The sequence below is a fragment of the Dipodomys merriami genome, unplaced genomic scaffold, assembly GCF_024711535.1.
Source record: "Dipodomys merriami isolate MVZ:Mamm:240054 unplaced genomic scaffold, mDipMer1.0.p SCAF_19, whole genome shotgun sequence".
Taxonomy (NCBI): Eukaryota; Metazoa; Chordata; class Mammalia; order Rodentia; family Heteromyidae; genus Dipodomys; species Dipodomys merriami.
In genome coordinates this window covers 12,943,727-12,968,944 of record NW_027203270.1, presented here as the reverse complement: position 1 = coordinate 12,968,944, position 25,218 = coordinate 12,943,727, and the positions used below count along the sequence as shown (strand labels likewise).

The 25,218-nt window shown below is 50.5% G+C and overlaps 2 protein-coding genes across 12 annotated transcripts; both read left to right on the top strand.

The window, feature by feature from the left end:
- Positions 1-4,421: 4,421 nt before the first annotated feature.
- On the top strand, positions 4,422-12,130 carry Rab34 (RAB34, member RAS oncogene family). Of its 3 annotated transcripts, none has more exons than XM_070027317.1 (10): positions 4,422-4,562; positions 4,803-4,894; positions 9,676-9,741; positions 9,836-9,937; positions 10,033-10,097; positions 10,335-10,386; positions 11,192-11,273; positions 11,346-11,436; positions 11,526-11,633; positions 11,716-12,130. In XM_070027317.1, exons 1-10 carry the CDS (start codon positions 4,509-4,511, stop codon positions 11,781-11,783), a joined length of 780 nt encoding a protein of 259 aa, XP_069883418.1. In that variant the 5' UTR covers positions 4,422-4,508; the 3' UTR covers positions 11,784-12,130. The 3 variants fall into 3 exon arrangements, with proteins under 3 accessions (XP_069883418.1, XP_069883417.1, XP_069883419.1); XM_070027316.1 differs by having other exon boundaries at positions 9,673-9,741; XM_070027318.1 differs by lacking the exon at positions 11,526-11,633 and having other exon boundaries at positions 9,673-9,741.
- A 1,484-nt stretch (positions 12,131-13,614) lies between these two features.
- Proca1 (protein interacting with cyclin A1) lies at positions 13,615-23,651 on the top strand. Of its 9 annotated transcripts, none has more exons than XM_070027310.1 (6): positions 13,615-13,752; positions 19,979-20,065; positions 20,790-20,891; positions 22,247-22,379; positions 22,641-22,802; positions 22,914-23,651. In XM_070027310.1, the coding sequence occupies exons 1-6, from the start codon at positions 13,701-13,703 to the stop codon at positions 23,605-23,607; spliced, it is 1,230 nt and encodes a 409-aa protein (XP_069883411.1). In that variant the 5' UTR covers positions 13,615-13,700; the 3' UTR covers positions 23,608-23,651. The 9 variants fall into 9 exon arrangements, with proteins under 9 accessions (XP_069883411.1, XP_069883412.1, XP_069883410.1 ...); XM_070027311.1 differs by having other exon boundaries at positions 13,632-13,733; XM_070027309.1 differs by lacking the exon at positions 13,615-13,752 and adding an exon at positions 13,897-14,373.
- Positions 23,652-25,218: the final 1,567 nt, after the last annotated feature.

The window sequence follows — 25,218 nt, the reverse complement described above, 5'->3', positions numbered from 1 at the left end:
CGATACTTTTTAGTTAGAGTTGATTGGATAACTTGTAACGTGGCGCTCTCTGGGAATTGTAGTTTTTGCTTTAGCCAGAGTAAGCATGCATTACCCCTCCCAACCTTCCCTTCGTTAGAGTCTGAGGCTTCTTGGGAGTTGTAGTTTCTTGTCCCTCCCGTAAGCGTTTACCCACATGGGTAGGTGTACTGGTTTTTTTTTTATGGAGTCTGATCTTGGGTGCTTCCCATCTTAAGCAACTTCCAATCTCAGGTTTACAACACTAGGAGACTGTAATACTGCAAAGTGAAAGAATACAGTTAGACTGACTAGGTAAGAAGCAAAGTTCTGTAATGTTAGACCAGGATTTATCTCCTTCAAACAACATAAATGGAAAACAGGTTCAGAAAAGTTGTGGTTTAGCAATTACCACCGCGATATGATAGCAGAACAAATTGAGGGGAGGGGAAGGGTGGACACTTGAGGAGAGTTTCTGAGAATGTGCAAGGGGGCACACCTGTCCTCCTTTTTTTTGTTGTTGTCGGTCATGGGGCTTGAACTCTGCCTGAGTGTTGTCCCTCAGCTCTTCAGCTCAAGGCAAGCGCTCTACCACTTGAGTCACAGTGCCACTTCTGGTTTTCTGGTGATTAACTGGAGATAAGTCTCGTGGCTCATGCCTGTAATCTCAGATACTTAGGAGGCTGAGATTTGAGGATCACGATTCAAAGCCAACCCTGGCAGGAAAGTTCAAGACCCATGACCGAGACACACACACACACACACACACACACAAGACCCATGACCGACACACACACACACACACACACACACACACATGGACTTTTCTGCTCGCCCTGGCCTTGAACTATGATTCTCAGATTTCAGACTCCTGAGTAGCTAGTATTACAGGCGTGAGCCACTGGCTCCTGGCACATCTGTCCTCCTTTACAATAGTGTCAAGTTTTCCTGACAATCTGTGTGTGTGCGTACATGTACATGTGAATACAGATGTGGGGAAGGGGAGTTTCGATAATGGGGATTGAACTCAGGAAACTTTGTTTTCCTAGTCTTTTCACTCAAAGCTGGTTCTTTTTTTTTTTTGGGGGGGGGGGTCCGGTCGTGGGGCCTGAACTCTGGGCTTGGGCGCTGTCCCTCAGCTCTTCAGCTCAAGGCAAGCGCTCTACCACTTGAGCACAGTGCCACTTCCAGCTTTTTTTTTCCTGCTTATGTGGTGCTGAGGAATCGAACCCAGGGCCTCATGCATGCAAGGCCAGCGCTCTACCACTGAGCCACCTTCCCAGTCCCAAAGCTGGTTCTTTACCACTAGAGCCACTCCACTCCTCCAGGTTTTTTTTCCTTTTTTTTTTGCCAGGCCTGAGCTTGAACTCAGAGGTTCTGGGCACTGTCCTTGAGCCTCTCTATGCTCAAAGCTAGCAGTCTACCACTGAGCCATAGCACCACTCCCAGCTTTTTCTGTTTATGTGGTACTGAGGAATCCAACCCAGCGTTTCATGCATGCTAGGCAAGCACTCTACCACTAAGCTACATTCCCAGCTCCCCACTCCTCCAGGTTTTTTCTGGCTAATTGGAGATAAGAATCTCATGGAAACAAGTTGTCAAGTCAGAAACGAACTTTACAACTTTGGTGGGGGGGGTGGAGGTTTGGGTGGGAGGGCGGAGGGGGGGAGGCTGGGAAGGGTAAACAAAGGAGGAGGTTACAATGCTTGATAAGAAATGTACTCATTATCTTGCCCATGTAATTGTAACCCCTCTGTACAGTATTTTCACAATTAAAAAAAAAATCTCATGGAAGAGGGTGCCAGTGGCTCACACCTATAATCCTGGCTACTCAGGAGGCTGAGATCTGAGGATCGAGGTTCAAAGCCAGCCCTGGCAGGAAAGTCCTTGAGGCTCTTTTTTTTTTTAGTTGGTTGTGGGGCCTGAACTCTGGGCCTGAGCAGTGTGCCTAAGCTCTTAAGCTAGCTCTCTACCATTTGAGCCACAGTGCCCATCCACCTTTTTTTTTTTTTCCTGTTTATCAAACCCAGGGCCTCATGCATGCAAGGAGGAAGCACTCTACCACTGAGCCACCTTCCCAGCCCCAATAAAAGCCTTTTTTTTTTTTTTTTGTCGGCCATGGGGCTTGAACTCTGGGCCTGGGCGCTGTCCCTCAGCTCTTCAGCTCAAGGCGAGTGCTCTACCACTTGAGCTATAGCACCACTTCCGGTTTTCTGGTGGTTTATTGGAGATAGGAGTCTCACGGTCTCTCCTGCCCGGGCTGGCTTTGAACCGCGATCCTCAGATCTCAGCCTCCTAAGTAGCTAGGATTACAGGCGTGAGCCACCAGCGCCTGGCTTTTTTTTTTTTTTTTTTTTTTTTTGGTCTGTTGTGGGGCTTGAACTCTGGGTTTGGGCACTGTCCCTCAGCTCTTCAGCTCAAGGCAAGCGCTCTACCACTTGAGCCACAGCACCACTTTTTTTTTTTGCCAGTTCTGGGGCTTGAACTCAGGGCCTGGGCATTGTCCCTCAGCTGCTTTCTTGCTCAAGGCTAGTGCCTTGAGCCACAGTGCCACTTCCAGCTTTTTATGTTTATGTGGTGCTGAGGTACATGAGAGCCTCATGCATGCGAGGCAAACACTCTACCACTGAGCCACCTTCCCAGCCCCATGAGTGGTCTTTTGACAATATTCTATCTCCCTCTCCTTCTCCCTCTCTTGCCAGTCCTGGAGCTTGAACTCAGAGCCTTCACTCTATCCCTGAGCCTCTCTGTGCTCAAGGCTAGCACTCTACCACTAGATCCACAGCGCCCCTTCCGGCTTTTTCTGAGTAGAGAATTGGAGATAAGTAAGACTTTCCTGCCCAGGCTGGCTTTGAACTGCATCCTCAGATCTCAACCGACTGAGTAGCTAGGATTACAGGCTTGAGCCACGGGCACCTGGTTGACAATATTCTTGAAGTAATTCATTCAGTGTTTCATACATCCAGTGTACAGATTTCTCCATCGCATCCTAATTCTTCCTGTAATTTCACTCTCATACCCCTTCCCCAAAATAATCTTTTCCATTCCTTGTCCCAATCATCTTTGTTTCTTCAAATTCAGCATGTGACAAAGCAAGATTTCATAATCCTCAACTTTGTGTCTCTGAAGGTCTGCTCATCTAACCTATAACCCTCAGGCCTGTTTCCCCCTCCCCTCCTGCAGTCAAAGACAGTTCTAGTCTTCTATCCTGAAGAACTTTGCAAAAAGGAAGTTTGTTCTGTTTTGTTTTGCTTTTTGGAGCGGGAGGTATTCTAATGTGGACAGAAAGATGCACGCCCATATCAGACAAGAATCCTTGTGCCTCAGATTGGTGACTAACCTCAAGAGCGGAGTTTTTCGATCCATCTAGGCCTCTATCCTCCCGCCTTTGAGGAAGGAAGAAGAGGCATCGGACTGTGGATATCTCTGAACAACCTCGTTCTGTTTTGGCCTTTATGCTTCCTCCCACCTTCCAGGGCATAAAGACGAGCAGGGGCAGACTCTTATGAGTCACGCTCCGAGCCTGGAATCGTGGAGGGAAGCGCCGCCTCTCCTTGGGCCCCCTGTCTCCCCCTTTCCCCTTCCCGCTGGTTCCTGGCCACACCAGATGCTGCGCAGCCATCACCGATTCCCCATCACCAATAATTCAAGTTGGGTAAGTGTCTCCAGGGAGATGCAACCCCGAGGGCTAATGGAGAGGGGGGGGCGGTGGTGGTCCAAATATGGACAGGTTCCAGCCTGGGTGGGGCGGTCCTGGTGCGGGGTGAAGTGTGTGGCTCTGGAGCCCGATCCCAGGCAGCAGCGGGGAGAAGAAGAGAGGAGAGAAGGAGGGGGGAGGCCAAGGCGGCCGGGAGGGCGGCTTGGAGGCCTGGAGCGGCCCAGGAGAGGGGCAGGGGGCGGCCCTTCTTCAGGAATTTCCGGGGATCATGTTACAGCAGGCGCAGAGCAGAGCCAGCGCCGAGTGGGACGCGGGGCCGTGCGTCCTGACCGGGCCCCTCGCCCCCTCCTCTGGCGGCCCGCCGGCCGGGCTGCGCCGCCCCTGCCCACACTGACCCCGTGCGGCGGGGCCGCTCCGCGCCCCCCGGCTCGCTCTGTTATGGTAGGGCCGCCCCAGCCCCGAGTTGTCGTCGGGTCTCCGCGGCCCCGGGTTATCTTAGGAGCTGTCCGGCCCCGCGTTATTGTGGGGTCAGCCCAGGCCCGGGCTCCCCCGGACACCACTCCTCGTCCCCAATTGGTGGCCGAGGGGTCTCCCCGCCCCCGAGTGATCTTCGGGACGCCCCGGGCCCGGGTGATTGTGGGTTCGCCCCGGCCTCTAGTGATTGTCTCCTCTCGGTGGCCCGCAGTGGTGGCGGCGCCTCCGAGGCCGCGGGCTCCCGTAGGCTCCCCGTGGCCCCGAGTTATAGTCGGGACTCCCCGACCGAGGGTGATCGTCGGGTCTCCGCGGGCCCGGGCTGCCCAGGCGGATCAGGCCTCGGCGACTTCTCCCGACGCCCCGCAAGGCCTCGGGCAAGATGAACATCCTGGCGCCCGTGCGGAGGGACCGCGTCCTGGCAGAGCTGCCCCAGGTAGGCGCCCTGGGCCACGTCGGATCTCTGGCTGGCTCCTCCCCGCGGGGAGGAGGCGGCACTGGACCTAGAAAGAATGGGACAGATGCAGCCCTGCCACCCAGCAGGGTGGGTCCCTCATGAGTGATCCGCCCTTCCCCACCCCCCCACCTGACCCCATCCTACCCTAACTCAGGGCTGCTGGGCTGCGGGACAAGATCCTGGGAGTGGGTGAACCCCATTCTCTTTCGCCCCTCTTAGTGCCTGAGGAAGGAGGCCGCTTTGCACGTGCGCAAAGACTTTCATCCCCGCGTCACTTGCGCCTGCCAGGAGCACCGGACCGGCACCGTGGGGTGAGTTAAGGTCACCCATAACAAAAAAAAAAAAGGAGGCCTCAGGCATCCACTCATTGCACTCAGGATGGCCTAGTCACTGTTCCACAGCTTTTGTCCTCAAGACTAGCGCTCTACCACTTTGGGCTGCGCTTCCAATTTTCTGGTGGTTAATTGGAGTCTTTCGGCCTTTCCTGCTTAGGCTGACTTTGAACTGTCTTCTCAGATCCCAGCCTCTGGAGTAGGGAGGATTACAGGCATGGGCCACCAGCACCCCGCAGCTCCACTCTTCTTGAGGCTACATGATTACATTCTCTTTTTAATACCACCCCCGTGTCCTCCTCTCTCCTCTCAGCAAGATTCTTTGTGGGTCCTCTGGATGGTAGCTGGATTTCAGACAGTGCCCAGCCCCGTGGTCATGTATCTACCATTGAGCCCTTGGGCAAAGGGCCTTTCAGCACTTAGTGGGATGATTCTCACCCGTTTGATTTTTTTTTTTTTTTTTTTTTGGGTCTGGTCCTGGGGCCTGAACTCTGGGCCTGGGCGCTGTCCCTCAGCTCTTCAGCTCAAGGCTAGCATTCTACCACTTGAGCCACAGCGCCACTTCCAGCTTTTTCCTTTTTGCTTATGTGGTGCTGAGGAATGGAACCCAGGGCCTCAGGCATGCAAGGCAAGCGCTCTACCACTGAGCCACCTTCCCAGCCCTCTCACCCGTTTGAAAAGGAAATACTCGCCCGCCGGTGTGCATCTGTAATCCTAGCTACTCAGGAGGCTGAGATCTGAGGATCTCAAAAACTAGCCCAGTCAGGAAAGTCCGTGAGACTCTTTTTTTTTTTTTTTTTTTGGGAGGGGGGTCCGGTCCTGGGGCCTGAACTCTGGGCCTGGGTGCTGTCCCTCAGCTCTTCAGCTCACTGCTAGTGCTCTATCACTTGAGCCACAGCACCACTTCCGGCTTTTTTCTTTTTGTGGTGCTGAGGAATTGAACCCAGGGCCTCATGCATGCAAGGCAAGCGCTCTACCACTGGAGCCACCTTCCCAGCCCATCCGTGAGACTCTTATCGCCAATAAACCACTCGAAAACCGGCAGTGCAGCTGTGGCTCAAGTGCTAGAGCCATCACCTTGAGCTGAAGAGCACAGGGACAGTGCCCAAGCCTAGAGTTCAAGCCCCACGACCGACCCCCCCCCCAAAAAAAAATACTCATGCCAGGTGCCGGTGGCTCACGCCTATAATCCTAGCTACTCAAGAGGATCACAGTTCAAAGCCAGCTTGGGGAGGAAACTCGCTGAGACTCTTATCTCCAATAAACCACCAGAAAAACCAGAAGTCATGCTGTGGTTCAAGTGATAGAGCACTTGCCTTGAGCTGAAGAGCTCAGGGACAGTGCCCAGAGCAAGAGTTCAAGACCCACAGCCACCACCACCACCAACAACAAAAGGAAATACTCTTGTAATCCTGGATACTCAGGAGGCTGAGATCTGAGGAACATGGTTTGAGCCCAGGTTGGGCAGAAAAATCCCTCTACCACCTAAGCCACAGCTCTACAGCTCTATTTGTTTTCTGTTGGTTAAGTAGAGATAAGAGTCTCAAGAACTTTCCAGCCCAGACTAGTTTCTAACCTTGATCCTCATATTTTAGCCTCCTGAGTAGCTGGGATTACAGGTATGAGCCACTAGTGCCCGGCAACACGCACATTTTTTGTTAGAGAATATTAGTTTCTGTAATCAAATCCATATAGATGCTGGGCACTGGTGGCATTCACCTGTAGTTCTAGCTACGCAGGAGGCTGAAATCTGAGAATCAAGGTTGAAAGTCAACCCAGGCAGGAAAGTTTGTGAGACTCCAATTAACCACCAGAAAGCCAGACTTGGAGTTGTGGCTCAAGTGATAGAGTGTTAGCCTTGAGCAAAAAGCAAAGGAGCTGGGCCCTGGTGGCTCACATCTGTAATCTCAGGTACTCAGGAGGCTGAGATCTGAGGATTATAGTTGGAAGCCAGCCAGAGCAGAAAAGTCCTTGGGAAACTCTTTTTTTTTTTTTTTTTTTTTTTTGGGGGGGTCTGGTCGTGGGGCCTGAACTCTGGGCCTGGGTGCTGTCCCTCAGCTCTTCAGCCCAAGGCTAGCACTCTACCACTTGAGCCACAGCGCCACTTCCGGCTTTTTTCTTATGTGGTGCTAAGGAATTGAACCCAGGGCCTTGAGCATGCAAGGCAAGTGCTCTACCACTGAGCCACCTTCCCAGCCCCCTTGGGAACTCTTATCTCCAATTAACCACTTAAAATCCGGTAGAATGCTAGCCTGGAGCACAAAGAAGCTCAGGGACAGTGTCCAGGCACTGAGTTCAAGCCTCACAATTGACCAAAACAAAAAGCAAAGAAACTGAGTTTAAGCCTCAGAACCTGTGCATGCACATGCACACACACAAACACAGTATATGATTTTAACTATTTAATAGTCTCACTCATGTGCAGATGTAAAATAACATTTCTAGTTTTTTTTTTTTGGTCCAGTCGTGGGGCCTGAACTCTGGGCCTGGGCACTGTCCCTCAGCTCTTCAGCTCAAGGCTAGTGCTCTACCACTTGAGCCACAGCGCCACTTCCGGCTTTTTTCTTTTTGCTTATGTGGTGCTGAGGAATCGAACCCAGGGCCTCAGGCATGCAAGGCAAGCGCTTTTCCACTGACCCACCTTCCCAGCCCCGTAAAATAACATTTCTAGACCATATGACTGTTAATTTCTACACACTGCCAACTCAACAGAGTGAAGATACTTTTCCCCCTCCAGAGTTTACAGCATAGCTGTTTCTAAAAATTCAAATTATACATATATTTATTATACATAAGTGGCAACAACAGTTTTTTCCAATTCCAGTTTGTTACTGTCCTTTAGTGTGTGTTCCTGTACTGGGGCTTGAACTCCAGAGTTTGGAGCTCTCTTTTAGCTTGTTTACTCAGGGTAAGTATTCTGCCATTTAAGCCACACATTTGCTTTTTTTTTTTTGTCCGTCATGGGACCTAACCTCTGGGCCTGGGTGCTGTCCCTCAGCTTTTCAACTCAAGGCTAGCACTCTACCACTTGAGCCACAGTGCCACTTTCTCCTTTTTCTGCTTATGTGGTGCTGACGAACTGAACCTAGGGCCTCATGCATGCAAGGCAGGAACCCTACCACTGAGCCACCTCACATTTGCTTTCTGGTGGTTAATTGTAGATAAGAGTCTCATGGACTTCAGGTTGCCTTAGAACCATTGTCCTCAGATTTCAGCCTCCTAAGTAGCTAGGATTACAAACATGAACCACCAGTGCCTAGTTCTAGGATGCATCTTTAATGATAGTGTTTTCATTAAATAAAAGATAATAATAGCTAGGAACTGGTAGCTCATGTCTGTAATCCTAACTACTCAGGAGGCTGAAATTTGATGATTGTGGTTTGGAGTCAGCCTGAACAATAAAATACATGATACTCTCGTCTCCATTTAACCACCAAAATGCCAGAAGTAGAGCTGTGGTTCAAGTAGTTTAGCACCACCCTTGACTGAAAAAATAAAGTGAGACACAAGACCCTGAGTTTAAGGCCCAGTGGCAACACACATACACACACATGCACACAAAGATGCAATCTAATTGCAGAGATGTTAGAAAGACAAGTGCAAGAGTAAGTGTTGAAACTGAGGCTCAGAGAAGCTAAGTGACTTGTTAAAGTCACCACAGCTGGGTACCAATGGCTCATGTCTGTAAATCCTATCTACTCAGTAGAAAAAAGCCAGAAGTGGCGCTGTGGCACAAGTGGTAGAGTGCTAGCCTTGAGGTGAAGAGCTGAGGGACAGCACCCAGGCTCTGAGTTCAAGCCCCATGACCTCCCCTCCCCAAAAAAATCCAGGAGATTCTGTCTTCAATTAACCAGCAAAAAAAAAAAAAAATGTTGGGCTGGAGTACCAGCTGTGAGTGAACCCAGGGAGAGACAGTATGAGACCCTGAGTTCAGACTCCAGTAGTAGTACAAAATATGTCAGGGCTCAGTGATAGAGCACTTGTTTAGCATGTGGTTCCAGGAACTTGCATGAGTTCCATCCCTATCCCTGGAGGTGGGGAAGCAAAAATCACATAGTAAGTGTGAAAGCTAGGTTTCAAGTTTATGTCCCTCTGATTTTTTTTTTTTTTTTTTTTTTTTTTTTTTTTTTGCTAGTCCTGGAGCTTGAACTCAGCCTGGTTACTGTCCCTGAGCTTCTTTTGCTCAAGACTAGCACTCTACCACTTAAGCCACAGCGCCACTTCTGGCCTTTTCTGTTTATGTGGTACTGAGGAATTGAACCCAGGGCTTCATACATGCTGGGCAAGCAGTCTCCCACTAAGCCACCTTCCCAGCCCATGTCTCTCTGATTCTGAATACTGCTCCCCAGCACATCTGCCCAGGCAGCTGCTTGAGCGGCCTAGTGTCTATGGTAACCACAGCCTAGGTACAGCTGCCTTACTGGAGCCAATTGGAACATTAGAACTCCATCGGGTGGGCTGGGCGTCGGTGGCTCACACCTGTAATCCTAGCTACTCAGGAGGCTGAGATCTGAGGATCATGGTTCAAAGCCAGCCCAGGCAGGAAAATCTAGGAGACTCTAATCTCCAATAAACCACCAGAAAACCAGAAGTGGCAGTGTGGCTCAAGTGGTAGAGCACTAGCCTTGAGCTAAAGAGCTGAGGGACAGCACCCAGGCCCAGTGTTCAAGCCCCATGACCAGAAAAAACGAACAAACAGACAAAACAAACAAAAAACTCCATGGGGTGTTCACTCTCATGTCAACTCCTATGTCCAGCAGATTTAAGATCTCCAAAGTCATTGTGGTGGGAGACCTGTCGGTGGGAAAGACTTGTCTCATTAATAGGTAAGAAGGGTATCACCAGAGCTTGGCTGGGTTGGGTAGGATGGAACCAGGCCTAATCCTGGGATATAGGCTAGACTACCTGATACCTCCTCAGGTTCTGCAAAGACACCTTTGATAAGAATTACAAGGCCACCATCGGAGTGGACTTTGAGATGGAAAGATTTGAGGTGCTGGGCATCCCCTTCAGTCTCCAACTGTGAGTGTTTTCTCTGCCCCTTCCAGCTTGTCTTTCTCTAGCACCCATCATCCATCCCCATCCCCTGCATAACTAGGCCCTGGTCTCCTTTTCAGGTGGGACACTGCTGGACAGGAGAGGTTCAAATGCATTGCATCAACCTACTACCGTGGAGCTCAAGGTAAGGGCTGAGCCTAGAGGGGCAGATGGTCCAGGAATACTACTAATATAGAACTGGAGGTGGCTAGAGGTGTGGCTCAAGTGGTAGAGTGCCTGCCTAGCCAACACAAGGACTGGAGTTCAAAAACCAAAACCACAACAATAACAAAGATCATATAATATAGAGCTAGAGGGACTGGGGAAATAAGTCCAATGGCATCTTTCCATTAACCTGGGGCTATTTCTGCTACTCTTTCAGCCATCATCATAGTCTTCAACCTGAATGACGTGGCATCCTTGGAACACACCAAGTATGTGACAGTGCAATATCATGATGAAAGGATCCAGGAAGGGAGGGTTTGGAAAAGAAGGGTAGTTAGTAGCCAGGCATTGGTGGCTCACACCTGTAATCCTAGCTGCTCAGGAGGCTGAGATCTGAGGATCGTGCTTTGAAGCCAGCCCGGGCAGGAAAGGCAGTTTGACTCTTTTTTCCAATAAACTACTTGGGAAAATGCCACTACTAGCACTGTGGCTCAAGTGGTAGAGCGCTAGCCTTGAGCAAAATAAGCTCAGGGACAGTGCTCAGACCCTGAGTTCAAGCCCCATGACTAGCTTCCCTCCTTCACAGGAAAAAAAAAAAAAAAAAGAGCGGGGGGAGGTAGTTAGGGAAGTGCAAGAACACATCTACCTGGGGCTGGAGGTGTAGCTCAGTGATAGAGGAGTTGTCTAGAATGCACAAGCCCCTGGTTCAATCTTGCCTTTGCAAAAACCAAACCAAAACAAAAAAGGATGCATCTAATACCAAAGTGGTAATTGGGCTTAAGAGTTAGCAGGAGGGGGGCTGGGACGGTGGCTCAGTGGTAGAGCGCTTGCCTTGCATGCCTGAGGCCCTGGGTTCAACTCCTCAGCACCACCATAAGCAAAAAGAAAAAATGCCGGAAGTGACGCTGTGGCTCAAGTGGTAGAGCGCTAGCCTTGAGCTGAAGAGTTGAGGGATAGCGCCCAGGCCCAGAGTTCAGCCCCCATGACTGGACCCAAAAAAAAAACAAAAAAAAGAGTTAGCAGGAGGGGCCTGCCTGGTTCATTCCTTTCTTCCTTCTGTCTTGTCTGTTGCAGGCAGTGGCTTTCTGATGCCCTCAAGGAGAATGACCCTTCCAGTGTGCTTCTCTTCCTTGTGGGTTCCAAGAAGGACTTGAGTGTGAGTGTGCCAATGGGAGGACCTCCTGACTTGGGGAGGCAACCACCCCATCTGACTCTGACCTTCCCACAGACTCCTGCTCAGTATGCACTAATGGAGAAAGATGCTCTGAAGGTGGCCCAAGAGATTAAGGCTGAGTACTGGGCAGTCTCATCTCTCACTGGTGAGTTGGGAACCTTACCCCTCCTCTCCCTCCTACACTTCTAGCTGTGCTCAGTGCCTGAGCACCCACCCATCTGCTCCTCATGTCAGGAGAGAATGTCCGGGAATTCTTCTTCCGTGTGGCAGCACTGACCTTTGAGGCCAATGTGCTGGCTGAGCTGGAGAAAACAGGGGCCCGACGCATTGGGGATGTTGTCCGTGAGTACCCAGCTAGTTGAGGGTGGCAGAGAACAAGGGCCATCCCCAACCCTTACTTCACATGTTTCCCATATTTCTTCAGGCATCAACAGTGATGACAGCAACCTCTACCTAACTGCCAGCAAGAAAAAGGCTACATGTTGTCCCTGAGGAGACCATCCAGAGACTGCCCATCCCTGGGGCACTTTGCCATCTGAAAGCTCCAGCGCTCAACTCATAAACATTTGCACTGACTTGTTTTAGACCAAAGAGCTGCCCCTTGGTGGGAATACCTCCAGAAGGGTACTGGGACCATTCCTGCCCCCAGGCACCATGCCAAAAACTGGATGACCCTCTTACTCCTATAGGGGTTCTCCAGGGTGCCCAGGAGTGAGAGGGAGGGGAAGGGCAGTATTTCTGCTGCTTTTGCTCAGCCTGCCCAGGCCCTTTATGTATCAGAGTGCTAATGATTCAGCCATATTCTGTGCCTTATGCATTAAAATCTCTTTTTATTAGCATTTTATTATTTCATTTTTATTTATATATATTTTTTTTTTTTTGGGTCTGGTCATGGGGGCTGAACTCTGGGCCTAGGCGCTGTCCCTCAGCTCTTCAGCTCAAGGCTAGCACTCTACCACTTGAGCCACAGCACTACTTCTGGCTTTTTTCTTTTTGCTTATGTGGTGCTGAGGAATCGAACCCAGGGCCTCATGCATGCAAGGCAAGCGCTCTACCACTGAGCCACCTTCCCAGCCCTTCATTTTTATTTTTATGATTAGCACATTATTATTAGTATTTTGCAGGAAGGAGTCCTTTGTTGGGGCTGGATGATATAAAATGGGGAGTACTGTGTAGCCATTTTGGAACTGGAGTCTGAATGGATTCTGGCCTTCCCTGGCCCCTAGGTAGGGTTCAGGCAGACTGGAAACTCAGAAGTCAAGGGTTTTGGGTTTTTTTGGTGTGTGTGTGGGCGGGGGAGGCGGCTGACTAGACCCGTTTTGAGTCCTTTTCTTTTTTGTCAGTTGTGGGTCTTGGACTTTGGGCCTGGGCACTGTCCCTGACCTCTTCAGCTCAAGGCTAGCACTCTACCACTTGGGCCACAGCACCACTTCCGGTTTTCTGGTGGTTAATTGGAGATAAGTCTCACGGGCTTTCCTGCCTGGGCTGGCTTTGAACTGTGATCCTCAGCCTCCTGAGTACCTAGGATTACACCGATGCCCGGCATGGGTCCCTTTTTAATGGTTCCTTTGTCACAGCTCCCCCACCTGTGATGCCTTCTACTTGGTGCTTATACCCACATTTCTACCTTTTTGTTTTGTTTTGGTTACCTTTTCCTGTCTTTCCCTTTCAAACTAGTTCTGTATGATTGTTAGTATAGCATGAGTGAAGCTCTGTTTTCAACTCAGAAGAATTGATAGGCAAGTTTGGGGCAAAGAAAATGGATATGGGTTAGGCATCAAGCAGGACAGCTTGACCCCTGGGAAAACAAGGTTTAAATATGATCATTTTCTGTCTTCAGGTCTTTGGGACATAAATAGAGTGGCTTTGAAAGTTGATTGGAGGAAAAACAAGAGAGGTGTGGTGTGTGGAATGTCTGTGAGTCAGCTCTCTTTCACACTGTCCTGTGATTTCCATCCATGTCCCCACCTCACGCCTCATTCTTGCTTTGCACAATGTGTGGATTACACCACAATACTGGTGTGTTTTCTGCGTGGGGTGTGGGGAGTTCCATGTTCCATGTGTGTGAGGGACCCCGTGTACATGATTGCATTGGGTCATTGTGTGTACTATACATGGCAATAGTGTATGCTGTGTGTGTTTCTGGGTTGAAGTTACTCTGGAGTGCAGCCTGCCCTGCTCTCCGGATGGGAACGGAGCTTGGATATTGGGTTGTATAGGACGAGTTGTCCCACGGGAGCTGAGAGAACGCTGAGGGTCGCGTCGGTTGGCCCTGGGGATCGGCCGTCACAGGGCGGCTGGGAGCCAGCACATCCGAGGGTTCGGCCACCAGCACTCGCGGAGAGGCCTGTGGGTAGAGGGAGGGAGAGCTGGTCCTCCAACCAGAGCCTGATCCACCCGGGAGGAACCATGATGCAGAGGGCGCGATGCGGCTGCGTGGAGGCAACTACTAGCGAGTCAGGCAGGGGCTGGTTACCCGGCGGCGGCGGCCGGGATCGAAAGGGCTGGGCGCCGGCAGGAGGGCGCCGCCGAGTGAGGCTCGGACAGTGGAGGGGCGGGGCTACGACCTGGGGGCGGGGCCAGCGCTGGGACTGGGCAATGGATCAAAGGCACAGGGGCGGGGCAAAAATCTGCAGGTTGAACACTGAGCTGGGTCGGAAAACAAGCTAGAGATGGGACCGAGGAGGGCTGTGCCTCCAAGGAAAAGGCCTCGGATAAAGGGAGGACTCGCGTTAAAGGTGTGACAGAGAGTGTGCCTGGGAGGAACTCCAGGCCCCGGATGAAGAACGCGGCTGACGCTTAGACCCGGGCCTAGAAGACCGCGGAGACTAGGGCGGGCCGGGGGGAGGCGGGCGGGGAAATTAGGCAAACATGAGGCGCAGTTAGGGGCTGGGCTGGGGCGAAGCTGAGACTGGAGTTTATAATTGGGCCGAGGGCTCTATCAGGCTGAGGTTTAAGGTTGGACTCTACAAAGTAGAGTCCCGTGAAAGAACTTTGGTAAGAACAATGTGGGTCAGGACGACGGTAACGATTAAAAGATGGATGGAGAGGAAGTCTGACGTTTGGGATGACAGCGAGAGCGGTAAGGTGGGGCGGGGCAGAAGGCTGGGGGCGTGGCTGGGGGCTGGCTTGAGGGCCTGCGGGCACTGTTGAACCGGAGACCCGGACCTTATGAGGGAGGCAGGGCTGTGGGCCAGGCTGGGGATATAGGTTCGCGTGGAGGCCTGGAGTTTCGGAGAATCTGTAGGGACAATAGGCTAGAGCCAGAGTTGCAACTCCTGGCTGCAGGACTGGAAAAGGCAGCACTGACTGCATCGCAGCCTCTGGCCTAAGTCTCTGCCCTTGAGATGCTGGGCTTAGCTGGAGCCTGTGGTCCATTGCCCACCCCAGACGGCGGGGATGGAATGGCTAGTTCCATGGCCTTCCCGATGGTGGGAAGGAGTCTGAAGATTCCAAGGGAGACATCACAATCGCCTCCAGGTGGGGGCGGGGCCATGAGGCATTTCCAAGGAGACAAGGGTGTACTGTTTCTTCCTATCTCCCTTTCCCCTTTCTTTTTCCCCTCCCTTCCTTCTCCCCTCTCCCCCTTCCTTCTTTCTACTCCTCTGGTGCTGATTTACCTGGGCCTCAAAGGCAAACGTCTCAGCCCACAGAACCGGAAAGATTCTCTACAAATGAGGACCACCTGTGAGTTTTTTGAGTTAGGCCTCCGTCCTTAGACTAATGGCCTATCAAGGAAGAGACCACGAGCTTCTCTTTTTCCTTCAACCTACTACCCTTCATTGTCCCTAATGAAGTGTCTCCTCTGCCCAGCCAATCACTGCTGCAGGAGCATTGCAGGAGCATTAGTAGAAGCTCTCTGTTCTGTGTCAGACTGAAGAGCAGATTGCTTTTATCCCTTTCCCTTTGCCCCTTTTTCCCTTCTCCCCTATACAAACAGCTGATGGTTGTCAGGACTGGTTGGGATGTTAGTCAGTGGAAGATGAATAGCCTCTGATCCTGCAGAGATGCCTCTTGCATGATGACTGCAGAACATCCAGGCCAGGAGGACTCAGAGCAGAGTTTAAATCGTTACACACAAGAAGGCCTCCGAGGCATGACCGCAGGGTCCATGTGGCATAAGAAAGGCTGTAGAGTCTCGATTAAGTAAAATCAAAGGGTAAGAAATTACCAGCATTGGAGCTCAAAGGCAAGTGTTGGAGAGAGGTAACATCTGGAAGGACAGATTTTGGATAGGGAACTGAGATTTGGCTATGGAGCGTATGACATAGTGTCACTCAGGACATAGTGTCGCTCAGATGTGTGTTTCCTCAGCCAATAGTAAATAGGTCTGAAGGACACATACTAGAGAGTCAGAAAGGCCTCTGCTATGTAGTAGTGTATGTGGTGCTAGCGTTTGAACTCAGGGCCTCACTCTTGCCTATCTTTGAACTAATTGTGTCCTCATCAATAAAAATTAGAATCAGGGGACTGGGAAGGTAGCTCAGCGGTAGAGTGCATGCCTTGCAAGCATGAGGCCCTGGGTTCGATTCCTCAGCACCACATAAACAGAAAAAAGCCGGAAGTGGCGCTGTGGCTTCAGTGGTAGAGCGCTAGCCTTGAGCTGAAGAGCTGAGGGATAGTGCCCAGGCCCAGAGTTCAGGCACCATGACTGGCAAAAAAAAAAAAAACAAAAAAACAAAAAATTAGAATCAGAGGCATACACACATTTTTTTTGGGGGGGGGTCTGGTCGTGGGGACTGAACTCTGGGCCTGGGTGCTGCCCCTCAGCTCTTCAGCTCAAGACTAGCACTCTACCACTTGAACCACAGCGCCACTTCCGGCTTTTTTCTTTTTGCTTATGTGGTGCTGAGGAATCGAACCCAGGGCCTCAAGCATGCAAAGCAAGCACTCTACTACTGAGCCACCTTCCCAGCCCCACACACTTTTTTTTATACTGAATTTGTATATCTTTATATGTATACCTTTTTTTTTTTTTTTTTTGGCTAGTAGCAAGTTGTAAACTCAGGTCTTTACTGCTTAGTTTGCTTGCTTTGTTGGAGCTCTATAACTTGAGCCATGCTTCCAACCTGTCTTGTTGCTGGATTTATTTATAAATTATAAATAAACCTCTCAGGAGGCTAAGACAGGAGAATGGAGAATTTGAGCCCAGGATTGGGGCCAAAGGAGTCATGGTTCAAATATTGTAGCACTTTTGAGGTCTGAATTAATTCCCTTGTATTAGAGGTAGAGTGGTGAGAGAGAGAAAAAAAAGTCAGAGCCAGGTAGAGGGATATAAGCTTGTAATTCCAGGATTCTGAGGTTTGAGGCAGGAGGATTGTGAGTTACAGGCCAACATGGGGGACACAGTGAATTATGTGTATGTGCTGGGGGAAAAAATCTGTCATGGAAGCCCATGTAACAGAGGAGATGAGAAGAAAAGGCCAGTAGGGTTGACTCCTGTGAAATTAAAGGTGGCTTTGACCTAGGTTATGATAAAAAGCCAGATGACTGCTATGTTACAAGTGACATGACTAGAAGAAAGGAGTTTGTTTTTTTTTTGTTGGTTGTGGGGCTTGAACTCTGGTCCTGGGCACTGTCCCTGAGCTCTTCATCTCCACAGTGCCACTTCCGGGTTTTTAGTGGTTTATTGGAGATAAGAGTCTCATGGAGGGCTGGGAAGTTGGCTCAGTGGTAGAGCGCTTGCCTTGTGTGCCTGAGGCCCTGGGTTCGATTCCTCGGCACCACATAAGCAAAAAGAAAAAAGCCGGAAGTGGCGCTGTGGCTTAAGTGGTAGAGCGCTAGCCTTGAGCTGAAGAGCTGAGGGATAGCACCCAGGCCCAGAGTTCAGGCCACGACCGGACCCCCCCCCCAAAAAAAAAAAAAAAAAAGAGTCTCATGGACTTTCCTGCATGGGCTGGCTTTAAATGGTGATCCTCAGAACTCAGCTTCCTGAGTAGCTAGGCCTGTAGGCCTGAGCCACTGGTGCCCGGCTTAGAAGTAGAGTCTTAGAAATCACTGAATGCAGGGCCTGGACCTTTTTCATTGGCATCTAGTGGAGCTGTTCAGGGAAAAAAGTAGTAAAAACAGGGCTGGGAAGGTGGCTCAGTAGTAGAGCGCTTGCCTTGCATGCCTGAGGCCCTGGGTTCAATTCCTCAGCACCACATAAGCAAAAAAAAAAGAAAAAAGCTGGAAGTGGTGCTGTGGCTCAAGTAGTAGAGTGCTAGCCTTGAGCTGAAGAGCTAAGGGACAGCTCCCAGGCCCAGAGTTCAGACCCCACAACCAGACCCCCCCCCAAAAAAAAAAAGTAGTAAAAACAGAGGTGACATCTGGTCTAGGACCTAGAGAGGGAGGAAAAGACTGCCTTCCCCAGGCTGGAAGATTTGATGCATGTAAATGCAGCAACAAAGTGATTGTGAAATTACCAGAACCAGACATTGGTGGCTCATGCCTGCAATTCTAGCTACTCAGGAGGTGGTGATCTGAGGGTTGTGGTTCAAAGCCAGCCCAGGCAGGAAAGTCCATGAGAAAATATTTTTTGTGTGCTGGTCCTGGGGCTTGAACTTTAGAGCCTGGGTGCTGTCCCTGAGCTGCTTTTGCTCAAGGCTTAATGCTATGCCACTTTAAGCCACAGTGCCACTTCTGGCTTTTTCCCTTTTTTTTTTTTTTTCCTGTTAGTCTTGGGGCTTGAACTCAGAGCCTGGGTGCTGTCCCTGAGCTCTCTTTGCTCAAGTCTAGTTCTGTGCCACTTTGAGCCACAGCACCACTTCCAGATTTCTGGTGGTTAATTGGAGGTAAGGGGAAGTGGCGCTGTGGCTCAAGTGGTAGCTAGTCTTGAGCTGAAGAGCTGAGGGACAGCGCCCAGGTCGAGTTCAAGCTTCATGACAAAATAAATAAATAAATAGGAGATCAGAATCTCATAGACTTTCCTGTCCAGCCTGGCTTCAAACCATGATCCTCAGATCCTCCTGAGTAGCTAGGATTATAGGCAGCAGCCATCAGCACCTAGCTCTGAGATGCCTATCTCCAATTAACCAGCAAAAAGCTAGAAGTGGTGCTGAGGCTCAAATAACAGAAACACACACACACACACACACACACACACACACACACACACACACACAATCTGCAGAGAGGGACAGTAGCAAGATGCTCCAGAAAATGCTTGGAATAATTCATTTATTAAATGAATTTTGAATATCCTGCTGTGGAAAACAGGAAGAGCTGACCTGGGATCTATAGGATGACTAAGTGCCAATGAAGACCTGCTAAGGACCTTAAATGTCCCTTGTGGGTGTGAATATGTGTGCCCGTGTCAGGCTTGGAATTTGAACTTAGGGCCTGGGCACTGTCTCTGGTACTGCTCTACCACTTAAGCCACCTCACTTCTGGACTTTCCTGCTCAGACTGGCTTTGAATTGCTGTCCTGAGATCTCAGCCTTCTGAGCAGCTAGGATTATAGGCATGACCACTGGGGAGGGAGCGGGGGTACAGGGGGAAGCCTGACAAGCTTCCCTCCCTCCCTCCCCTCCTTTCCTTCCTTCCTTTCTTTTTTAAATTTTTTTTGTCAGTCGTGGGGCCTGAAATCTGGGCCTGGGCACTGTCCCTCAGCTCTTCAGCTCATAGCTAGTGCCACTTCTGGCTTTTTCTTTTCTTTTTTTTTCTTGTTGGTCATGGAGGCCTGAACTCTGGGCCTGGGCGCTATCCCTCAACTCAAGACTAGTACTCTACCACTTGAGCCACAGCGCCACTTCTGGCTTTTTCTGTTTATGTGGTGCTGACGAATTGAACCCAGGGCCTCATGCATGTGAGACAAGCACTCTACCACTGAGGCACCTTCCCAGTCCCTTTCTTTCTTTTTCTTTTTCTCTTTCCCTCTTTCTCATTCTTTTCTCCTCTCTCTTTCTCTCGTTGGTCATGGGGCTTGAACTCTGGGCCTAGGCACTGTCCCTGAGCTCTTCTGCTCAAGGCAAGTGCTCTACCACTTGAGCCACAGGGCCACTTCATTTTCTGGTGGTTAGTTGGAGATAAGTCTCACAGACTTTCCTGCCTGGGCTGGCTTGAACCGTGATACTCAGATCTCAGCCTCCTGTGTAGCTAGGATTACAGGTGTGAGCGGCGGGTGCTTGGCAAGCTTCCTTTTCTTACACAAATCCTGTCTAATATTTCCAAGTAAAAAGTTAGTGTGGTGTATGGTAGAATGCTTGATTAGCATGTACAAGGCCCTAGGTTCTATCCCTAGTGCCACAAAAAGGGGAAAGTCTACCCAGGGCCCCCTCTGAACGCTACACTGTTGGGATAAGTTCTGTTTTACCTAGATTCTGGCTTACTCCTAAATCATCACCCCAGTTCCAAAGATATTCCTTCCAAGAAATCCATAATCTTTGTCTGCCCTATCTTGTAGGTGGTTTCTCTTCTTTGCTTTCTTCTTCTCTGTGCATTACAGTACTGTCATGAAGCTTCCCAACATCTTCCTCTTCTCTCTCCTGCCAGGCTGACTTTGAACTGTGATCCTCATATCTCAGCCTTCTGAGTAGCTAGGATTACAGGCAGGAGCTCTTGGCCCCCAGCAGTGGGACAACTTTTTTAAATCTATGCATTTCCAGTATATAGCTGGGCCCTGATACCCAGAGCTTCTCAGGAAATATTTTGTGACTGAATGGCATGGGGATGGGACTGCTGTAGCTGTTGCTACTCTGTATCCTCAGATATAAGCAGTTTACCCAGCTGGGAGAGCGGACCTCTGCTGGCTGGTGTGGATTCCACCACAGACTTCTCTTCCTTCTCTTCTGAAGGTGGGTCCAAGGGAACCTATGGCCCCAAGGGGCCTTGCTTTGTCAGCTTCCCTTGGGAAAGCTGACACCTCGGTAGAGGGAAGGAAACCTTTGGTGCTGAAGGGGAGGATGAGAGGGATTATCTAGCTGCCCATCCCCATCTTGTCCTCTATAAATAGCAGTATTGAGTATTCCCAACAGCCCTGTAGAATATCTACTTTCATCCCATTTTGTGGATAAGGGAAGAGAAGCTCAGACTAGTAATTTGATCTGTCAGAAAATGACAAAAGCAAAATTTGAATTCAGGTCTGACTCCAATTCTGGGCCTATGTTATTCGGCTGCTCTTTGTTCCAAATTGGCAGTAGGGAAACACGAAAAACCTCCCTTGTTTTCCACTGGGATTGACAGAGGGCACAGGAGAAATAGGAGGTCACCAAGTGGGTCAGAGATATTGTGGGGAGGGGAGAGGCATGAAGGGAAAGCCTCAGACCCCACACTGCTGTTTCATCTCTCAGGCACTTTATGGCCATTTGGATGGCCTGGGTTAAATACTTGTTAGTAGCCAGCATGAGATCTCCGGAGTTCCATCCCTCATAAGAGCTTGATAGAGGAAGGATCAATTGCCATGGGCTTTTAGGTTAGGTTGCCATAGTAGCCCACCCTGCAGGGCTGTATCATTGTTTCCTCCTGCTGTGGAGATCAGGCCAGGGAGAGCTGGCAGTTCTCTTGTCCTCTGCCTGGTAGTTGAGACCTCAGGCTCTTGGCCTGTGAGAGGCACATGGAGTCACCCAGTGGACGCAATGGCTGAGGGATTGCCAGTGGTGGTCTGGAGTCCTAAGCAGAGAGGTGAGATGTGGGGCAGCCCTGGAAAGTTCCCAGAGATAAGCAAAAATGAGAGCCTTTTTTCACCTCCTGTTACTCCTCCCCCATACACACTTGCAGTTTCTCCTTGTGCCTTGGGAAAAAAGACGTGGTATGTGTTGCCTAATGGGGTGGAAGGACACAGAATGGGGTGGGTTGAGAACTCTGTGTTTCTAGGATGAAGGGAGAGAAGCAGAGTTGGATGAGTAAAGATTGGGGAAGAATGGAGCAGTGAGAAAATGCATCAGGAGGGGCTGGGCACTGGTGGCTCACGGCTGTAATCCTAGCTACTCAGGAGGCTGAGATCTGAGGATCGAGGTTCAAAAGCCAGCCCCGGCAGGAAAGACCATGAGACTCCTATCTCCAATAAACCACCAGAAAACCAGAAGTGGCTCTGTGGCTCAAGCGGTAGAGCGCTTGAGCTGAAGAGCTGAGGGACAGCGCCCAAGTCCAGAGTTCAAGCCCCACAACCAACCAAAAAAAAAAAAAAAGCATCAGGAGGAAAGAAGGGTTTTGGAGAAGGGAGACAGACATAAGCAGGGCACATGTCACAAGGAGCAGGCAAGGAGGGTGCTGCACAGTGATCAGGCCCAGGACTCAGGTTTCCACACCACTAACAGCCTTGGGGCTGGAGTGGCTCAGAGGCTGGTAAGTCGGATGGAGGCTCCTGGGCCTGGGCAGATCAGATGCTAGACATGAGGTTGAAGCTATGGGTTCTGGTTGCTGCTGGAGTTTGTCTCCCAGGTAAGAGTGCCTTACCTTGGGGCTGGGAAGGTGGCTCAGTGGTAGAGCCACTGAGGCCCTGGGTTCGATTCCCCAGCACCACATAAGCAAAAAGAAAAAAGCCGGAAGTGGGGCTGTGGCTCAAGGAGCGCTAGCCTTGAGCTGAAGAGCTGAGGGACAGTGCCCAGGCCCAGAGTTCAGGCCCCATGACTGGACCCCCCCCCAAAAAAAAGAGTGCCTTACCTTGCATGGCATCTTGTGGAGGGGGAAGTAAAACTCTGAGCAATTTGTGAAGGCAGCAGTTAGGGGAGGACTCAGGATGGTGGGCTCCCACAAAAGGGAGGGAAAGGAAGTGGAGGGGGTCCCAGAATAGCCAGGGACATTTGAAAAGACCTTCTGCATACCAGATATAGTACCATTTTTCATGGAGTCTACAGATGCAGGCAGCTTCATGCAGTTGCTAGGAGACAGGGCAGTGATTAAAAGGTGACAACTAGGCTGAGTTTCCACTACTGACACAATAGGTTGGAGTAAGGGGCATGGGTGGTGGCAAGTGAGGCTTTTAGATTGTCGTATGCTGTGCTGCCTGTGAGTGACCCAGGTCCCTCCACCTTTAGGTGAATACAAGGAAACGAACAGATGCTGCTGGAAACATAAGCAATGTACTGGGCATATCATCCATCCCTTCGTGAACTATGGCCACCACAACCTGCACCTCCACGCTGTCAACCACTGCAACTGTGATCCTAGGTGAGGGCTCCCTCTCCTTGGGGGACCCATGGTAGAGTCAGGTCCAAACTTTCTTGGAGGTTTCCCTCTCCAGCTTCAGCCTAACCCTGCTAGCTCAGACCTAGCTTGTAAACAGTGCTCTGCTCCAAGAACAATGGGGAGGTCTTTTGGCAGCCTGGGGCCAACTCTAGTAGCAGCCCACTGTCCCTCTGGCTTCTTCCCTCTGGGCCCCTGGGAGTCACAGAGGTGTGGAAGCCAGGCTGATAGTTGGGTGTGTGGCAGGCTGAAAGACTGCACAGAGAAGACAAATAGCAGCTCCTCGGAATACATGGGTCCAACCTGCTCCAGAGACAGGGGCCCAACCTGCTATAACGTCTTCCAGACCCCTTGCTTTGAGCTCATCCCAGATGAGGATTGTGTGGAACGACGGCTCTGGTATAGCTGGTGAGTACTTGCCGGATGGGAGGGGGCTATAGGGAAAACTGGATGGGAGGGGGCTATAGGGAAAACTGCCACTATTTTGTGTCAACATTCTCTTCTGCGCCCTTCTCCCAGGTGCAAAAGTTACAGGCCTGTCTCCGTGGCAGTAATCCATCATCCCATCCACCATGAGTGTAGGGCAGATGAAGAAGAGCAGGAGGAAGAAGAGGAGGAAGAGGAGGAGGAGGAGGAGGAGGAAGAAGAGGAGGAGGAGGAAGAGGAGGAAGCAAGCCAGCCTCCCATCCCAATTCAGGTGGGACCCAGTGCACTGACCACTGACCAAGAAACCTGTACAGCAAATGGGTCCCCTGACTCAGCAGCCCCCATTACTATCTGGCGCTCCGAAAGCCCCACAGGGAAAGGCCAGGGCAGCAAGGTAATCAAGAAGGTAAAGAAAAAGGAAAAAGAGAAAGAGGAGGAGGAGACAACTTTGGACGAGAAAACAAAATTAAAGAAAAAAGTCAAGAAGGGCAAGTTAACTAAGAAGAAAAGTCCAGTGAAATCAGAGTCTTCACCTCCAGATTTGAGTCCAAGGGAGTTAACTAGAATGTCAGGAGAGTCCAGCCAAGAAAGCCGGGAAGAGCAGGAGAGTGAGGAGAGTTACCGGGGACAGGAAGAACCCTCCAGCGAGGACATTGCAGAGTCATCACCCAAGAAGCGAGAGAAGAACAACACTGCCCAGGCCAAGAAAACTGGGACAAAGACCTCACCAGTCAGGAAAGTGTCCAAGAGGAAATCTCCCCCAGTGTCCAACCCCAATCTCAGTTGAGGCCAGTGCAACCAGAGTGAAGAATAAATGTCATCAAGCCTGTAGCTCCTTGCTCCTGCTGTTCTTTCCTTCCAACAGGGTGGCTACTTGTAGGAGGTGGCATGCTCCCTGGGCATATCAGAGTTGAGCTGAGGAGCTGAGGTCTGCAGGTCCTTTTGTTGGTTGTGGGGCTTAAACTCTGGATCTGGGTGCTGTCCCTCATCTCTTAAGCTCAAGGCTACTGCTCTATCACTTGAGCCACAGCGCCATTTCTGGTTTTCTGGTGGTTTATTGGAGATGAGTCTCATGGACTTTCCTGCCCAGACTGGCTTTGAACATTTTTTTGTTTTTTTTTGTCGGTCGTGGGGTCTGAACTCAGCCTGGGCACTGTCGCTCAGCTCTTCAGCTTAAGACTAGCACTCTACCACGTGAGCCCCAGCGCCACTTCTGGGTTTTTCTGCTTATGTGGTGCTGAGGAATCGAACCCAGGGCCTCATGCATGCAAGACAAGCACTCTACCACTGAGACACCTTCCCAGTCCCTGGCTTTGAACTTTTCTATCCTCAGATCTCAGTCTCTTCAGTAGCTAAGATTACAGGTGTGAGCCACCAGTGCCCGGCTCTGCAGAGCTTCTTAAAGGGCAATCTAGTTTTCACAGAAGTCCATTGGAAGTTAGGTGGGAGGGAAGGAGGGAGAGGGCACAGTGCTGTTTCTTGGTAATATCCTATAACAATCTACCCTAGGGTGGAAGAGTACATTTGGCATGGGTGAGCTTCTTACCCCTGGAGTTTGTTAGATGAAATCCAGTGCAGGGGCTGGGAATGTGGCTTACTGGGATAGAGTGCTTGCCTAGAGCCTAGCATGTATGAAGCCCTGGGTTCAATTCCTCAGAACCTGGCTCTGTGGCACAAGTGGTAGAGTGCTAGCCTTGAGTAAAAGAAGTTCAGGGACAGTGTCCAGGTCCTGAGTTCAAGCACCAGTACTGGCAAAAATAAATAAAAGAAATCCATTTCTGGGATAGGCAACACTATGCAGTAATAGTCCCAATAAATGGAACCTTTTTACCCACTGCCACTGTGCCTGGCCTTTGCCTCTACAGGTGGCCCTGGGCCAAGGGGCCTTATGGCTCAAGGGACATGACCTTCGTGTCCCTGGTGTGGGAAGCTGGTGTAGTCCAGGACCATTGAAGCACTTTTGTGCTGAAAGGTGCAAAACTGAGTTCCCAGCAGGCCAGCCTCTTCCCAAGTCAGAAGTACTGAAAGAAGAAAATGTAGAGGGAGCTTATCAAGTTTGACAGCCTTTTCTAACTACAAATCTGTGGAGCTCTAAGTAGACAGGGGGGGTTATTCTCCCAGCAATGAATCACAAAACTGAGATGAAGCCCTGATGAAGAAGCAGAGACATCAACTTGGAACAAAATAGGCTCTGGGGTTAGGGAAGGGACCAGAAACAAGGGCTGCTGGGCCCAAGCCAGGAAGGGAGGCAGGTTAACAGCCTTCTCTGATCTCAGCTTGTTTCTGTGTGTGTGTGCATGTGTGTGTATGAGACAGAGCCAATTATTGGGGCAGAAACCCATGTCACTAAGAGATCAGGGACCAAGGCCCAGCTGGGAAAGGGGAAGGAGTGCAAGGT